The sequence below is a fragment of the Schistocerca gregaria genome, chromosome 1 (genome assembly GCF_023897955.1).
Source record: "Schistocerca gregaria isolate iqSchGreg1 chromosome 1, iqSchGreg1.2, whole genome shotgun sequence".
In the NCBI taxonomy this organism is placed as follows: domain Eukaryota; kingdom Metazoa; phylum Arthropoda; class Insecta; order Orthoptera; family Acrididae; genus Schistocerca; species Schistocerca gregaria.
Window position 1 is genome coordinate 72,200,546 of NC_064920.1, and position 12,638 is coordinate 72,213,183.

Genomic DNA, 12,638 nt, shown 5'->3' on the forward strand with positions numbered 1-12,638 from the left:
CCTCGGGGAAGATCAGTTTGGATTCCATAGAAACACTGGAACACGTGAGGCAATACTGACCTTGCGACTTATCTTAAAAGAAATATTGAGGAAAGGCAAACCTACGTTTCTAGCATTTGTAGACTTAGTGAAAGCTTTTGACAATGTTGACTGGAATACTCTCTTTCAAATTCTAAAGGTGGCAGGGGTAAAATACAGGGAGCGAAAGGCTATTTACAATTTGTGCAGAAACCAGATGGCAGTTACAAGAGTCGAGGGACATGAAAGGGAAGCAGTGGTTGGGAAGGGAGTAAGACAGGGTTGTAGCCTCTCCCCGATGTCATTCAATCTGTATATTGAGCAAGCAGTTAAGGAAACAAAAGAAAAATTCGGAATAGGTATTAAAATCCATGGACAAGAAATAAAAACTTTGAGGTTTGCCGATGACATTGTAATTGTGTCAGAGACAGCAAAGGACTTGGAAGAGCAGTTGAGTGGAATGGATAGTGTCTTGAAAGGAGGATATAAGATGATCATCAACAAAAGCAAAACGAGGATAATGGAATGTAGTCGAATTAAGTCAGGTGATACTGAGGGAATTAGATTAGGAAATGAGGCACTTAAAGTAGTAAACGAGTTTTGCTATTTGGGGAGCAAAATAACTGATGATGGTCAAAGTAGAGAGGATATAAAATGTAGACTGGCAATGGCAAGGAAAGCGTTTCTGAAGAAGAGAAATTTGTTAACATCAAGTATAGATTTAAGTGTCAGGAAGTCATTTCTGAAAGTATTTGTATGGAGTGTAGCCATGTATGGAAGTGAAATATGGACGATAAATAGTTTGGACAAGAAGAGAATTGAAGCTTTAGAAATGTGGTGCTACAGAAGAATACTGAAGATTAGATTGGTAGATCACATAACTAATGAGGAAGTATTGAGTAGGATTGGGGAGAAGAGAAGTTTGTGGCACAACTTGACCAGAAGAAGGGTTCGGTTGGTAGGACATGTTCTGAGGCATCAAGGGATCACCAATTTAGTATTGGAGGGCAGTGTGGAGGGTAAAAATCGTAGAGGGAGACCAAGAGATGAATACACTAAGCAGATTCAGAAGGATGTAGGTTGCAGTAGGTACTGGGAGATGTAGCAGCTTGCACAGGATAGAGTAGCATGGAGAGCTGCATCAAACCAGTCTCAGGACTGAAGACCACAACAACAACAACAACACCTGACCCAGATCTGCACTAGGCTTGAAAAAGTTTGTGACCTGGTACTCTGGACCTAGATTTTCCTGCAGTAGTTGGCTAACACCTCTAACAACAGAACTGTCTTTCCCTTTACAAATTTACCTACCTTTTTTAAGTCCTTGAAAGCTTGTTGTGCCCTTTCTACAGCCTCGTCCTTTACCGCCCATCTCTCACAAGAACCTCCTACGTTTATAAGATCACAAGTACACTGTGACAGCAAGGTACAATTGCAATGAGAATTAAAAGGAAGTTACTGATATTTGCGAATACTGCTCTACATATCTCATCCCTTATGTGGCCTTATGGATTATAAAAAGCGATTATAAACTAATGAAGCATTTTTCCAAGTGCCATAAAGGACTTTCTACTGAACATCCTAAAACAGCCCCTAGACCAGTGGTTCTCAAAGTTCTGAGACCATTACCCGTGGGCGAGACCAGATGATATCCAATACCCTGATCAAAGTTTGGCACCTAATTAAAACTTAAACTGTAAATTACAAATGATTTTCAATTCTTAGCTAATGTTCAAACAACTGAAACTCACATGTTTTCTAAGTTTTTCACTGCACTAAGAAATAATGTTCATTCAGTTCTCTTCATTATTTTTATGTTATTTTATTTTTTTGCATTGCCACTGAAGTGTTAGAGTCACAACCGTATACTGCGGGTGGAGTTCTTGCAATATAGTAATTACAAATCACCGAGCCAACAATAATAGTTCCTAATCACGGAACTTTCGCTAAATTAATATCTGTTCCGTTTCAAGGAAATCTGTTTGGAGTGTGATGCCTTTTCGAGGTGCAAGAAATAGTGCTTTCGCACGAATTTCATTGTCTGAAAATATTCAGTCATTCATAGGGTTTGATCTTGGAATCCGGATATTTACTTGCCATTTTCCAACATCAGAAAAATAGTTGCTATTAGACTTTATTAATGACGACGAGTGTTAACTACAGGGTAGTCATAATCAAAGTTAAACTTTCAAACCGCAGTAGAAATAACACCACTGGTCAGAATGACGTCAAATTGCAACGGAATATTATCGGAGAAGGGGGTATACGTATGACAGAAGAAAAATAATGATTACAAAATGTAGTAATAGATGGCACTGTAAGCATCATAATGTAATAGTGGTCTACTACAAATGACAAATGAATGATACAACAATGGTACAACAGTACTACTCAGTGTGCATGGGTGTACAGATGTGATACTATCAGTTACGCAAGCCCATCCACCACGGCAAGGTCGTATCACATTGGATGGGAGAAATCGGTGGTTAATGGTCCTGAGACCAGAAACCACCTAAAAAGCATCAACCACATCGTTTTTAATTGTCCTGAGGACAAAAACCGCATAAAAAGCATCGATCAAAATCAAATCGGATTATTAATTTGTGTGTGACTGGTGCAAAACATGTTCAATATGCTGTCCACCGTTTTCTGCAACAAGCTGATGTCGACAAACAGCATGTTCCACAACTGATCGAAGTGTTTCCGGGGTCACGTTCAGAATGTGTCGCGCAGTGCGTGCCTTCAATGCAGCTAAGTTTGCAGCATGTTCCATAACTGATCGAAGTGTTTCCGGGGTCACGTTCAGAATGTGTCGCGCAGTGCGTGCCTTCAATGCAGCTAAGTTTGCAATAGGAACACTGGTCACATCTTCTTTCAGGTATGAAACTTCCTGGAATATTAAAACTGTGTGCCGGACCGAGACTCACCTTTCGCGGGCAAGTGCTCTACCAACTGAGCTACCCAAGCACGACTCACGCCCCGTCCCCACAGCTTTACTTCTGCCAGTACCTCGTCTCCTGCCTTCCAAACTTCACAGAAGCTCCCCTATCTTTCAGATAGCCCCACAGCCAGAAGTCACATGGATTAAGATCAGGTGATCGGGACGGCCAGGCTGTACGGGAATGGCGGTTGAACGCCGGCCGCTGTGGCCGAGGGGCTCTAGGCGCTTCAGTCCGGATGTGTGTGATGTCCTTAGGTAGGTTTAAGTAGTTCTAAGTCTAGGGGACTGATGACCTCAGATGTTAAGTCCCATAGTGTTTGGAGCCATTTGAACCAATTGCAGCTGATAATTCTAGTTTTTCCGAAATGGCGCTTCAGCAGCTGCTTCACTGGATTTGCAATTTGCGGACGTGCGGCATCTTGCAGAAAAATGATCCTATCTACGCTCCCACGCTTTTGGAGAACTGGTTAACGTGGTTGTGCAAAAGAGACTCAGAGCACTTACCAGTAACGGTACAGGTAGCAGGACTGGAAGCACCTGTCTCTTCGAAAAAAAAAAAAAAAATATGGCCCTGTGATAAATGATGCCTAAACCCACACCACACAGTGACCTTTTGAGGATGAAGTGGTACTCGTTGACTTGACCATATTCGACAATTCTATATATTGACATATCCTGTTAGATGGAAGTGGACTTCGTCTGTCCACAAAATCTTCCACGGCCAATCATTGTCCACTTCCGTGCGGACAAAAAATTCTAAAGCAAAGGCCTCTGTTGCTGGCAGGTCAACATGAAGCAACTCGTTTACATGGGTAATTTTGAACGGATAGCAAAGAAGGATGGTTCAAATGGCTCTAAGCACTATGGAAGTTAACATCTGAGGTCATTAGTCCCCTAGAACTTAGAACTACTTAAACCTAACTAACCTAAGGACATCACACACATCCATGCCCGAGACAGGATTCGAACCTGCGACCGCAGCAGCAGCGCGGTTCCAGACTAAAGCGCCTAGAACCTCTCGGCCACACCGGCCGGCATGGATACATACTTCTGCATATTACTGGGAAAGACAGGAGAGCAAACAAACAGTTTACAGAACAGACTAGAGTCGAAGACGTAATTGTGATACAGGTAGAAAAAGGTGGAGGTGGGATGGTACAGAAAAGTGGATGGTACATGGCCAAAGGAAATTCTCTTATGTATTCGAAGAAATAACCAAATACTGAGAAAACCTAATGGAATGTAGGCAAAAGAAAATAAGCAGGAGCCGCAGGGTTTCGTGTCGCTCAAAGTCGCACTGCATGGGAATATGTACAGAAGGCTTTATCCAGTAGTCGATGTCAAATGGCTGACGATGACGATGCTTCTATACATATTAGAGTATATCATAATAGTGATTACGTTAAAAAAACTCGTTTTGAGTGGTCACTAAAACATCAATGAATCCCCTCAGAGGATAATTTAACCCTAAGTTGGGAACCACTCGCCTAGATGGTCAATAATGCGCACTAAAATTTACCGTGTAGTAGTGTGATTGAGAGATTGTGCAATAATGTTGAGGATATCAAAAACTTCTGAAATATACACACATCACAAAAAGTTTTTTCCGAGAGTTCCAGAAACTGTACAGAAAATTGGAATAGAGATCAACATAATCATTTCTGCCCTTTTTATTGCTCATGAAAACCACACATTGCATGTTGTACCACCATACGGCGAGACCTACAGAGGTGGTGGTCCAGACTGCTATACGCACCAATACCTCTAATACCCAGTAGCACGCCCTCTTGCTTTGATGCATGCCTGTGTTCGTTGTAGCATACTATCCACAAGTTCATCAAGGCACTGTTGGTCCAGATTGTCCCGCTCTTCAACGGCGATTCGACGTAGATCCCTCAGAGTGGTTGGTGGGTCATGTCCATAAATAGCCCTTTTCAATTTATTGCAGGCATGTTCGATAGGGTTCGTGTCTGGAGAACATGCTGGCCACTCTAGTTGAGCGATGTCGTTGTCCTGAAGGAAGACATTCACAAGATGTGCACGATGGGGGCGCGAATTGTCGTCCATGAAGACGAATTCCTCGCCAATATGCTGCTTATATGGTTGTCTTATCGGTCATAGCATGGCATTCAGGTATCGTACAGCCGTTACGGTGCCTTCCATGACCACCACCGGCGTACTACAGCCCCACATAATGCCACCCCAAAACAGCAGGGAACCTCCACCTTGCTGCACTCGCTGGGCAGCGTGTCTAAGTCATTCAGCTTGACCAGGTTACCTCCAAACACGTCTCCGGTGATTGTGTGGTTGAAGGCATGCGCGACATTCATCGGTAAAGAGAACATGATGCCAATCCTGAGCGGTCCATTCGGCATGTTGTTGGGCCCATCTGTACCGCGCAGCATAGTGTCATGGCTGCAAAGATGGACCTCGCCATGGACGTCGGGAGTGAAGTTGCGCATCATGCAGCCTACTGCGCACAGTTTGAGTCGTAACACGACGTCCTGTGGCTGCACGAAAAGCATTATTCAACATGGTGGCGTAGCTGTCAGGTTTCCTCCGAGCCATAATTCGTAGGTAGCGGTCATCCACTGCAGTAGTAGCCCTTGGGCAGCCTGAACGAGGCATGTCATCAACAGCTCCTGTCTCTCTGTATCTCCTCGATTGTCGAACAACATCGCTTTGGTTCACTCCCAGACATCTGGACACTTCCCTTGCTGAGAGCCCATCCTGGCACAAATTAACAACGCGGACGCAATCGAACCGCGGTATTGACCATGTAGGCATGGTTGAACTACAGACAACACGAGCCGTGTGCTTTCTTCCTGGTGGAATGACTGGAACTGATCGGCTGTCGGATCCCCTCCATCTAATAGGCGCTGCTCATGCATGGTTGTTTACATATTTGGGCGGGTTCAGTGACATCTCTGAGCAGTCAAAGAGACTGTGTCTGTGATACAATATTCAGAATCAACGTCTATCTTCAGTAGTTCTGGTAACTGGGGTGATGCAAAACTTTTTTTGATGTGTGTATTATGCTGCCTGAAATATTGCGCCACCTGTAGGCAGTATTGACGGTATTCAGGTCAGTCTTTTGCACGCTACACAGACGAAGGAAGTTAGATTAGTTTAGGTGTGCTGTTCTTCAGTCGAAAATAAATTTAAAACAAGACAAAAAAGTATTAGAGTACATCAAAATACATACATCATTGCTGGCAGTGTGGGATATTAGGGCAGATGAGTACAAAAACAGAAGTGTTAAGAATGAAGATGTGGTGTGGTGGTTAGTGTTTAACGTCTCGTCGACAACGGGGTCATTAGAGACGGAGCGCAAGCTCGGGTTAGGGAAGGAAATCGGCCGTGCCCTTTCAAAGGAACCATCCCGGCATTTGCCTGAAGCGATTTAGGGAAATCACGGAAAACCTAAATCAGGATGGCTGGAGACGGGATTGAACCGTCGTCCTCCTGAATGCGAGTCCAGTGTGCTAACCACTGCGCCACCTCGCTCGGTTAAGAATGAAGAATTGTATGGTCCTTTGCTCATAAAATGTAGGGTGTGGCGGCGAATGAAGATGTTTTTTAAAAAAATTGGTTAATGCAAAGCTTTGAATAAAAGTGTGTATAGACATTCATCTACGTTTGTACAATCCTTAGAAGAATATAATCCTTCCGTGCAACCGAGTGGAGTAGCGCAGTGATCAGCACACTGGACTTGCATTCGGGAGGACAACGATTCAAACCCACGTCGGCCATCCTGACTTAGGTGTTCCGTGACTTCCGTAAATCGCTTAAGACAATTGCAGGGATGGTTCCTTCATTCTCCATCCTTCCGTAATCCCAGCTTGTGTTCCGTCTCTAATGATCTCGTTGTCAGCGGGACGTTAAACACTGATCTCCTCCTCCATTAGTGAACACATTGTTGCACGACACGTTTCCATAACTATGTCTCAAATAGTGTGAGGTGGAACTGCACTTTAATTCTTAAGTCTTCGAAAGAATTGCCAGTAGCAAGATATCACAGCATAATAGACACGCGCTGACTTGGTGGAACTACGTCTCTCATAGTATTACTTTATTCTTTGACGATGGACATATGGGCATTTGCAGAAGTTTATCCGTGGCGGTGGGGAAGGTAGTGGGCGGGGGGCCGAAGGATCGAGCGAGCAACTCAAGCGCCTATATTTGGGGCCGCAAGTGTATGGGAATACCATTTCCAGTAATGTATCAAATGTTGGCTCATCAACAGACAAAAACATTTTTTTTGTTCAACCTTAATTCTCTCAATTGAACAATCAATAACAATGCACAATATTATTGTGTAATATTATTGGCTGTCTAGCGGCCGCTCCATGTAGCATACTCAGTCTAAGCCGGCCGGAGTGGCCGATCGGTTCTAGGCGCTTCAGTCTGAAACCGCGCGACCGCTACGGTTGCAGATTCGAATCCTGCCTCGGGCATGGATGTGTGTGATGTCCGTAGGTTAGTTAGGTTTAAGTAGTTCTAAGTTCGAGGGGACTGATGACCTCAGAAGTTAAGTCCCATAGTGCTCAGAGCCATTTGAGCCATACTCAATCTAAGACAAAAAGAAGAGAGCGACACACGATGAAGGAATTATCTGAATGCGACGGAAGACGATAGATGTCATTTACATGTACAGACAAATAAATGATTACAACTTCAGACATATTGGGAGATTTGTTCAAGAGAAAGAGCTTCACAAATTGAGCGCAAGTCAGCAACGCATTGCTCCACCTCTGGTCCTTTTGCAAGCAATTATTCGGCTTGGCATTGACTGACGGAGTTCTTGGAAATTATCCTGAGAGATATCCTGCCAAATTCTATGCAATTGGCTCGTCAGATCGTGGAAATCCCTACCTGACTGGAGGACTCTGCGTGTAATGTTCCAAACGTTCTCTGTTGGGGAGAGATCCGGAGACCTTGCTGGCCAAGGTAGGGTTTGGCAAGCGCGAAGACAAGAAGCTCTCGCCTTGTGCGGGCGGGCATTATCTTGCTGAAATGCGAGCCCAGGACGGCTTGCCACGGAGGCCAACAAAACAGGGGTATTGTTGTGCTCCAAGGGTGTCGGCGGTCCTGGTATGAAATGAAGTGGCGCCCCAGACCATTACTCACGGTTGTCTCCAGACACGTGTTCGCTGGTCATCGGGAGCTAGTTTGAAGCGATATTCATTACTGAAGACAGTTCCACTCCAGTCAATGAGATTCCAGACCAGCAAGGTCCCTGGATCTTTTCCCAATAGAAAACGTTTGGAGCATTATGGGAAGGACCCTTCAACCATCTCTGGGTTTTGACGACCTGACGCGATAATTGGACAGGATATGGCACGGTGTCTGTCAGGAGGACATCCAGCAACTCTGCCAATCAATGCTGAGCCAAAAACTGCTTGCTAATGGCCAGAGGCGGAGCGACGGGATACTGACTTGCTCAATTTGTGAAGCCTTTTCTCTTAAATGAATCATTTTACTTTTCTGAAATTGTGATCACTTGTTTGACTGTACATGTACATCACGAGTACGATTTCCGTCTCATTCGGATAATTCCTTCGTCGTGCTTCGTCTATTGTGTGTTAGAGTGTACAGTGATTGCCCGTCCATAGGCCAACTGCAACTGTTCTGTGTTGAAAGAATATTTGAAGAATTGTGTCTAAGGTACAGCAAACACAAAGGCGAATTGAAAACATGTATTCCATGGCAACGGCGTCCTCACCACAAGCAGTAGAGGGCGCTGTAGTCCTTCCATATCAGCCGTTTTAGTAAATTCGCTCAAATGTTTTCTACATAAATGTACGAATAGATATATTATAATACAAGACGACACCAGTTTTTGTGCGTCACAAATTCGTTTAATTTCTGTTATGGCACATAATGTAGTATACTTTTACGAATTTTACGAGTGACTACGGAACATTTGTTATTATTTTATAATTAACACTGTAATTGTAACTCTTTTTTAATGGAATGGTTCCGTTTTCTGTTGTTTACTATCAGTTAAATTTATGTTAAAGCAAGGTGACTAGTAATTACATATGATAAACTGTATTAAATGCCGTTGATCGCCGCTGGGGGTGTTGCCGTCTATTCACGAGACCTGAGCACGCTATTTAAGCCCATACGAGGGGTTAGTCTCGCATAGTTACCTGCCGTTATGTAGACAGGAGTTACACTACCACCAGTCGACCAATGGGTATGTTGTTGTTGTTGTTGTTGTTGTTGTTGTTGTTGTGGTTGTGGTGGTGGTGGTGGTGGTGGTGGTGGTGGTGGTGGTCTTCAGTCCTGAGACTGGTTTGATGCACCTCTCCGTGCTGCTCTATCCTGTGCAACCTTCTTCATCTCCCAGTACCTACTGTAACCTACATCCTTCTGAATCTGCTTAGTGTATTCATCTCTTGGTCTCCCTCTACGATTATTACCCTCCACGCTGCCCTCCAATACTAAACTGGTGATCCCTCGATGTCTCAGAACATGTCCTACCAATCGATCCCTACTTCTAGTCAAGTTGTGCTACAAGCTCCGCTTCTCCCCAATTCTATTCAATACCTCCTCATTAGTTATGTGATCAACCCATCTAATCTTCAGCATTCTTCTGTAGCAACACATTTCAAAAGCTTCTATCCTCTTCTTGTCTAAACTATTTATCGTCCATGTTTCACTTCCATACATGGCTACACTTCATACAAATACTTTCAGAAACGACTTCCTAACATGTAAATCTATTCTCGATGTTAACAAAATTTTTCTTCTTCAAAAACACTTTGCTTGCCATTGCCAGTCTACATTTCATATCCTCTCTACTTCGACCATCATCAGTTATTTTGCTCCCCAAATAGCGAAACTCCTTTACTACTTAAAGCTGCATGCCCTCGGGAAAAATTACGCCCGTAGTTTCCCCCTGCCTTCAGCCGCTCGCAGTACCAGAACAGCATGGCCATTTTGGTTAGTGTTACAACGCCAGATCGGTCAATCATCCAGACTCTTGCCCCTGCAACTACTGAAAAGACTGCTGCCCCTATTCAGGAACCACGCGGTTGTCTGGCCTCTCAACAGATACCCCTCCGTTGTGTTTGCATCTACGGTACGGCTATCTGTATCGTTGAGGCACGCAAGCCTCCCCACCAACGGCCAGGTCCGTGGTTCATGGGGGGGGGGGGGGGGGGGAGGGGGGGAGGGGAGGGGAGGGGACCAATGGGTAACATATTTAAATTTACGTAATTTTAGCTGTTGTATAATGGAGTCTTTCTGACGGATAACTTCACAGTGTGAACACCCAGGGGATGACCCTTACGTCTGGTTGAAACTGGTTGGTGGTATAATAATAATAAATGCGATTAAGACTGTTTATGAATAATTGGTAAACAGAGCACGCTAACGCAGTGTGGCTGTTTCGTGAATCTCGTCAACATTTGAATAGAGAATATTGTCAAACCGTCAATATTTGACAATACTAAGCATATTTTGAAGGCCGTCGTAGTGCTCGTCAGAATTTCTAGTATTGAGCATACGTGAGTAGGCGCCCCCAGACGGTCAGTGTATTGGTGGTCTGAAAATTCTATCGAACGTGTGAGGGCCCCTGCAGAGGCGTGCGGCCGGGCCCGAGGGCGCCCTGGGTCACGTGGCCCGCCGGCTGTCCCTTCGGGAGGCGGCGCCAGTGGCCGTGGTGGAGGCAGGGCGGCAGCGGCGGCAGAGGCAGCGGCGGCCGCCAGCCCGCAGTCTCCGCCGCGCGCAGCCGACATGCGGACGCGGAACCCCTGGACTCGCCGCGCCGTCGCAGCCGCCGTCGCCGCCGGCTGGCCCAGCACGTGAGTACAGAGCACACGCAGCGCCCGCCAAACCGCACCGCCACACGTCCGCAGCACTGTGTGTGTCAGTCGGTGTAGTTTGCTACAAACCTTCCATCTTGCCATTCGATCGACTGGAGTGAGCTCTTAGGGAAGGTACATCACGGCTTAACGTGCCGTCTATGACGTGGTCATTAGAGACGGAGCACGAGCTCCGATCGGGGAACGATGGGAAAGGAGATCAGCTTTGTCCTTTTCGAACGAACCATCCCAACACCTGACGTAAACTGTTTACAGAAATCACAGTGAACCTAAATTTGGATGGAGGGACAGCGATTTGGGAATGCGTCCTCGCGAATGTGAGTTCCGTGCCTTACCACCGCCCTAGTCTGCTCAGACACTGACCTCACACTTCTTCCTAGAATTTCGGACGTTGTTTGCAGGTCAACAAACTTCCTTGTGGTGGGATTTCTGGTGTATTCCCCATATCTGTGTCCAGACACCGTGGTATAACTTTGCCCTATATCCTTTGTACAATTCTGCGGATGGTTCTTTTACCAAGATAGCAGTCCATTTTCTGCCCAGTCTTCAACAACCAGCCAACTGCTACGTCTCTAATGATCTTGACATCGACGAAACAGTAGACTCTTTACTTTCATCTAGTGGAGCGACTCGGTACTTTTTTGTGCACTTAACCCTCTTCTCTTCCACAGACTCTCACACCCCAAGATGCGACCAAACGTCGAGACATAACAATTTCTTTACGCGCAATTAATTACATTCATTCATCCAACTTTTATTGATACAATGGATGGTGTGTGGTTACATGCAACCGAACTACAAAGTAAAAACTGTGTCACATGTCGAACAAACAAGGTATAAACTATGGAAGTACATGTATCTGAAACTATCTATATAACAAAATGATCAAATTGCACCATCCAGGTGCAATTTGAAGACAAATGCCATGAAACCACCATGCAGCAATTGTCTTGCGAAATATCGTTTACGGTTTCATTGTCAGATATACCACGAATTTTACAGAGGTCGATGTAACTCTCTTAAAGTAGAATGACAAAGATAGCCTGAGTGCGAAGATACAAAATTTAGTCTAACTCAAGCACGGGGCTTAGTATAGGTGTAATGTAAACTAGCATTTTGCTGCATGAGAATATAAGCGTGCCTGAACAGCTCTCCGCTCCCAGCGCCATTGGGGTGAAGTGGTAAGTACTAGACAGTCATTTAAACCGAAAAGAGGGGCGTTGTGGAACGTGGGTTCATACGTCACGCAAGTCTGAGTATTTACCGCGCAAGTGGTGCAGCCACTTGTTTTCACAAATCCGAGTTTCTGGTGACGACTAGGCTACAGCAACCGCGCTCTGCGGGTACCGGAGCGTCAGTGCACGCTGTGTTAAGCAACAGACTGCTTGCGCCGCAGGTGCGGGACTGCGCCTTTCAGTCAACCGCTGTACTGTTAAACGGCTCCGTGCAGTTCTAGGAGGTGCTTAGAGATTTCACACCTCTTTGGCCGCCATCGCTACAGCACTGTAGGATAGGGCTCTGTGTTGTCTGGAACCACCAAACCGCCATTTAGTATTTTTAGGTTCAAATGGCTCTGAGCACTATGCGACTTAACTTCTGAGGTCATCAGTCGCCTAGAACTTAGAACTAATTGAACCTAACTAACCTAAGGACATCACACACGTCACGTCCATGCCCGAGCCAGGATTCGAACCTGCGACCGTAGCGGTTGCTCGGTCCCAGACTGTAGCGCCTAGAACCGCATGGCCACTCCGGCCGGCAGTATTTTTAGGTGCCAAGGAACACGGTGTAGAGTAGAAGAGGAAGCTGATGATACGGTGGTTCACCCTGTGTAGGATTAAATT

The 12,638-nt window shown here is 45.3% G+C and overlaps 1 protein-coding gene across 1 annotated transcript in view; it reads left to right on the plus strand.

Moving 5' to 3' along the window:
• The first annotated feature begins 10,687 nt into the window (after positions 1-10,687).
• LOC126333298 (uncharacterized) overlaps positions 10,688-12,638 on the plus strand; it is a 279,526-nt gene continuing 277,575 nt past the window's right edge. Inside the window, exon 1 of the mRNA XM_049996729.1 lies at positions 10,688-10,773. Within this exon, the coding sequence (XP_049852686.1) occupies positions 10,706-10,773 (68 nt within the window). The 5' untranslated portion in view covers positions 10,688-10,705. The remainder of the gene's footprint in view (positions 10,774-12,638) is intronic.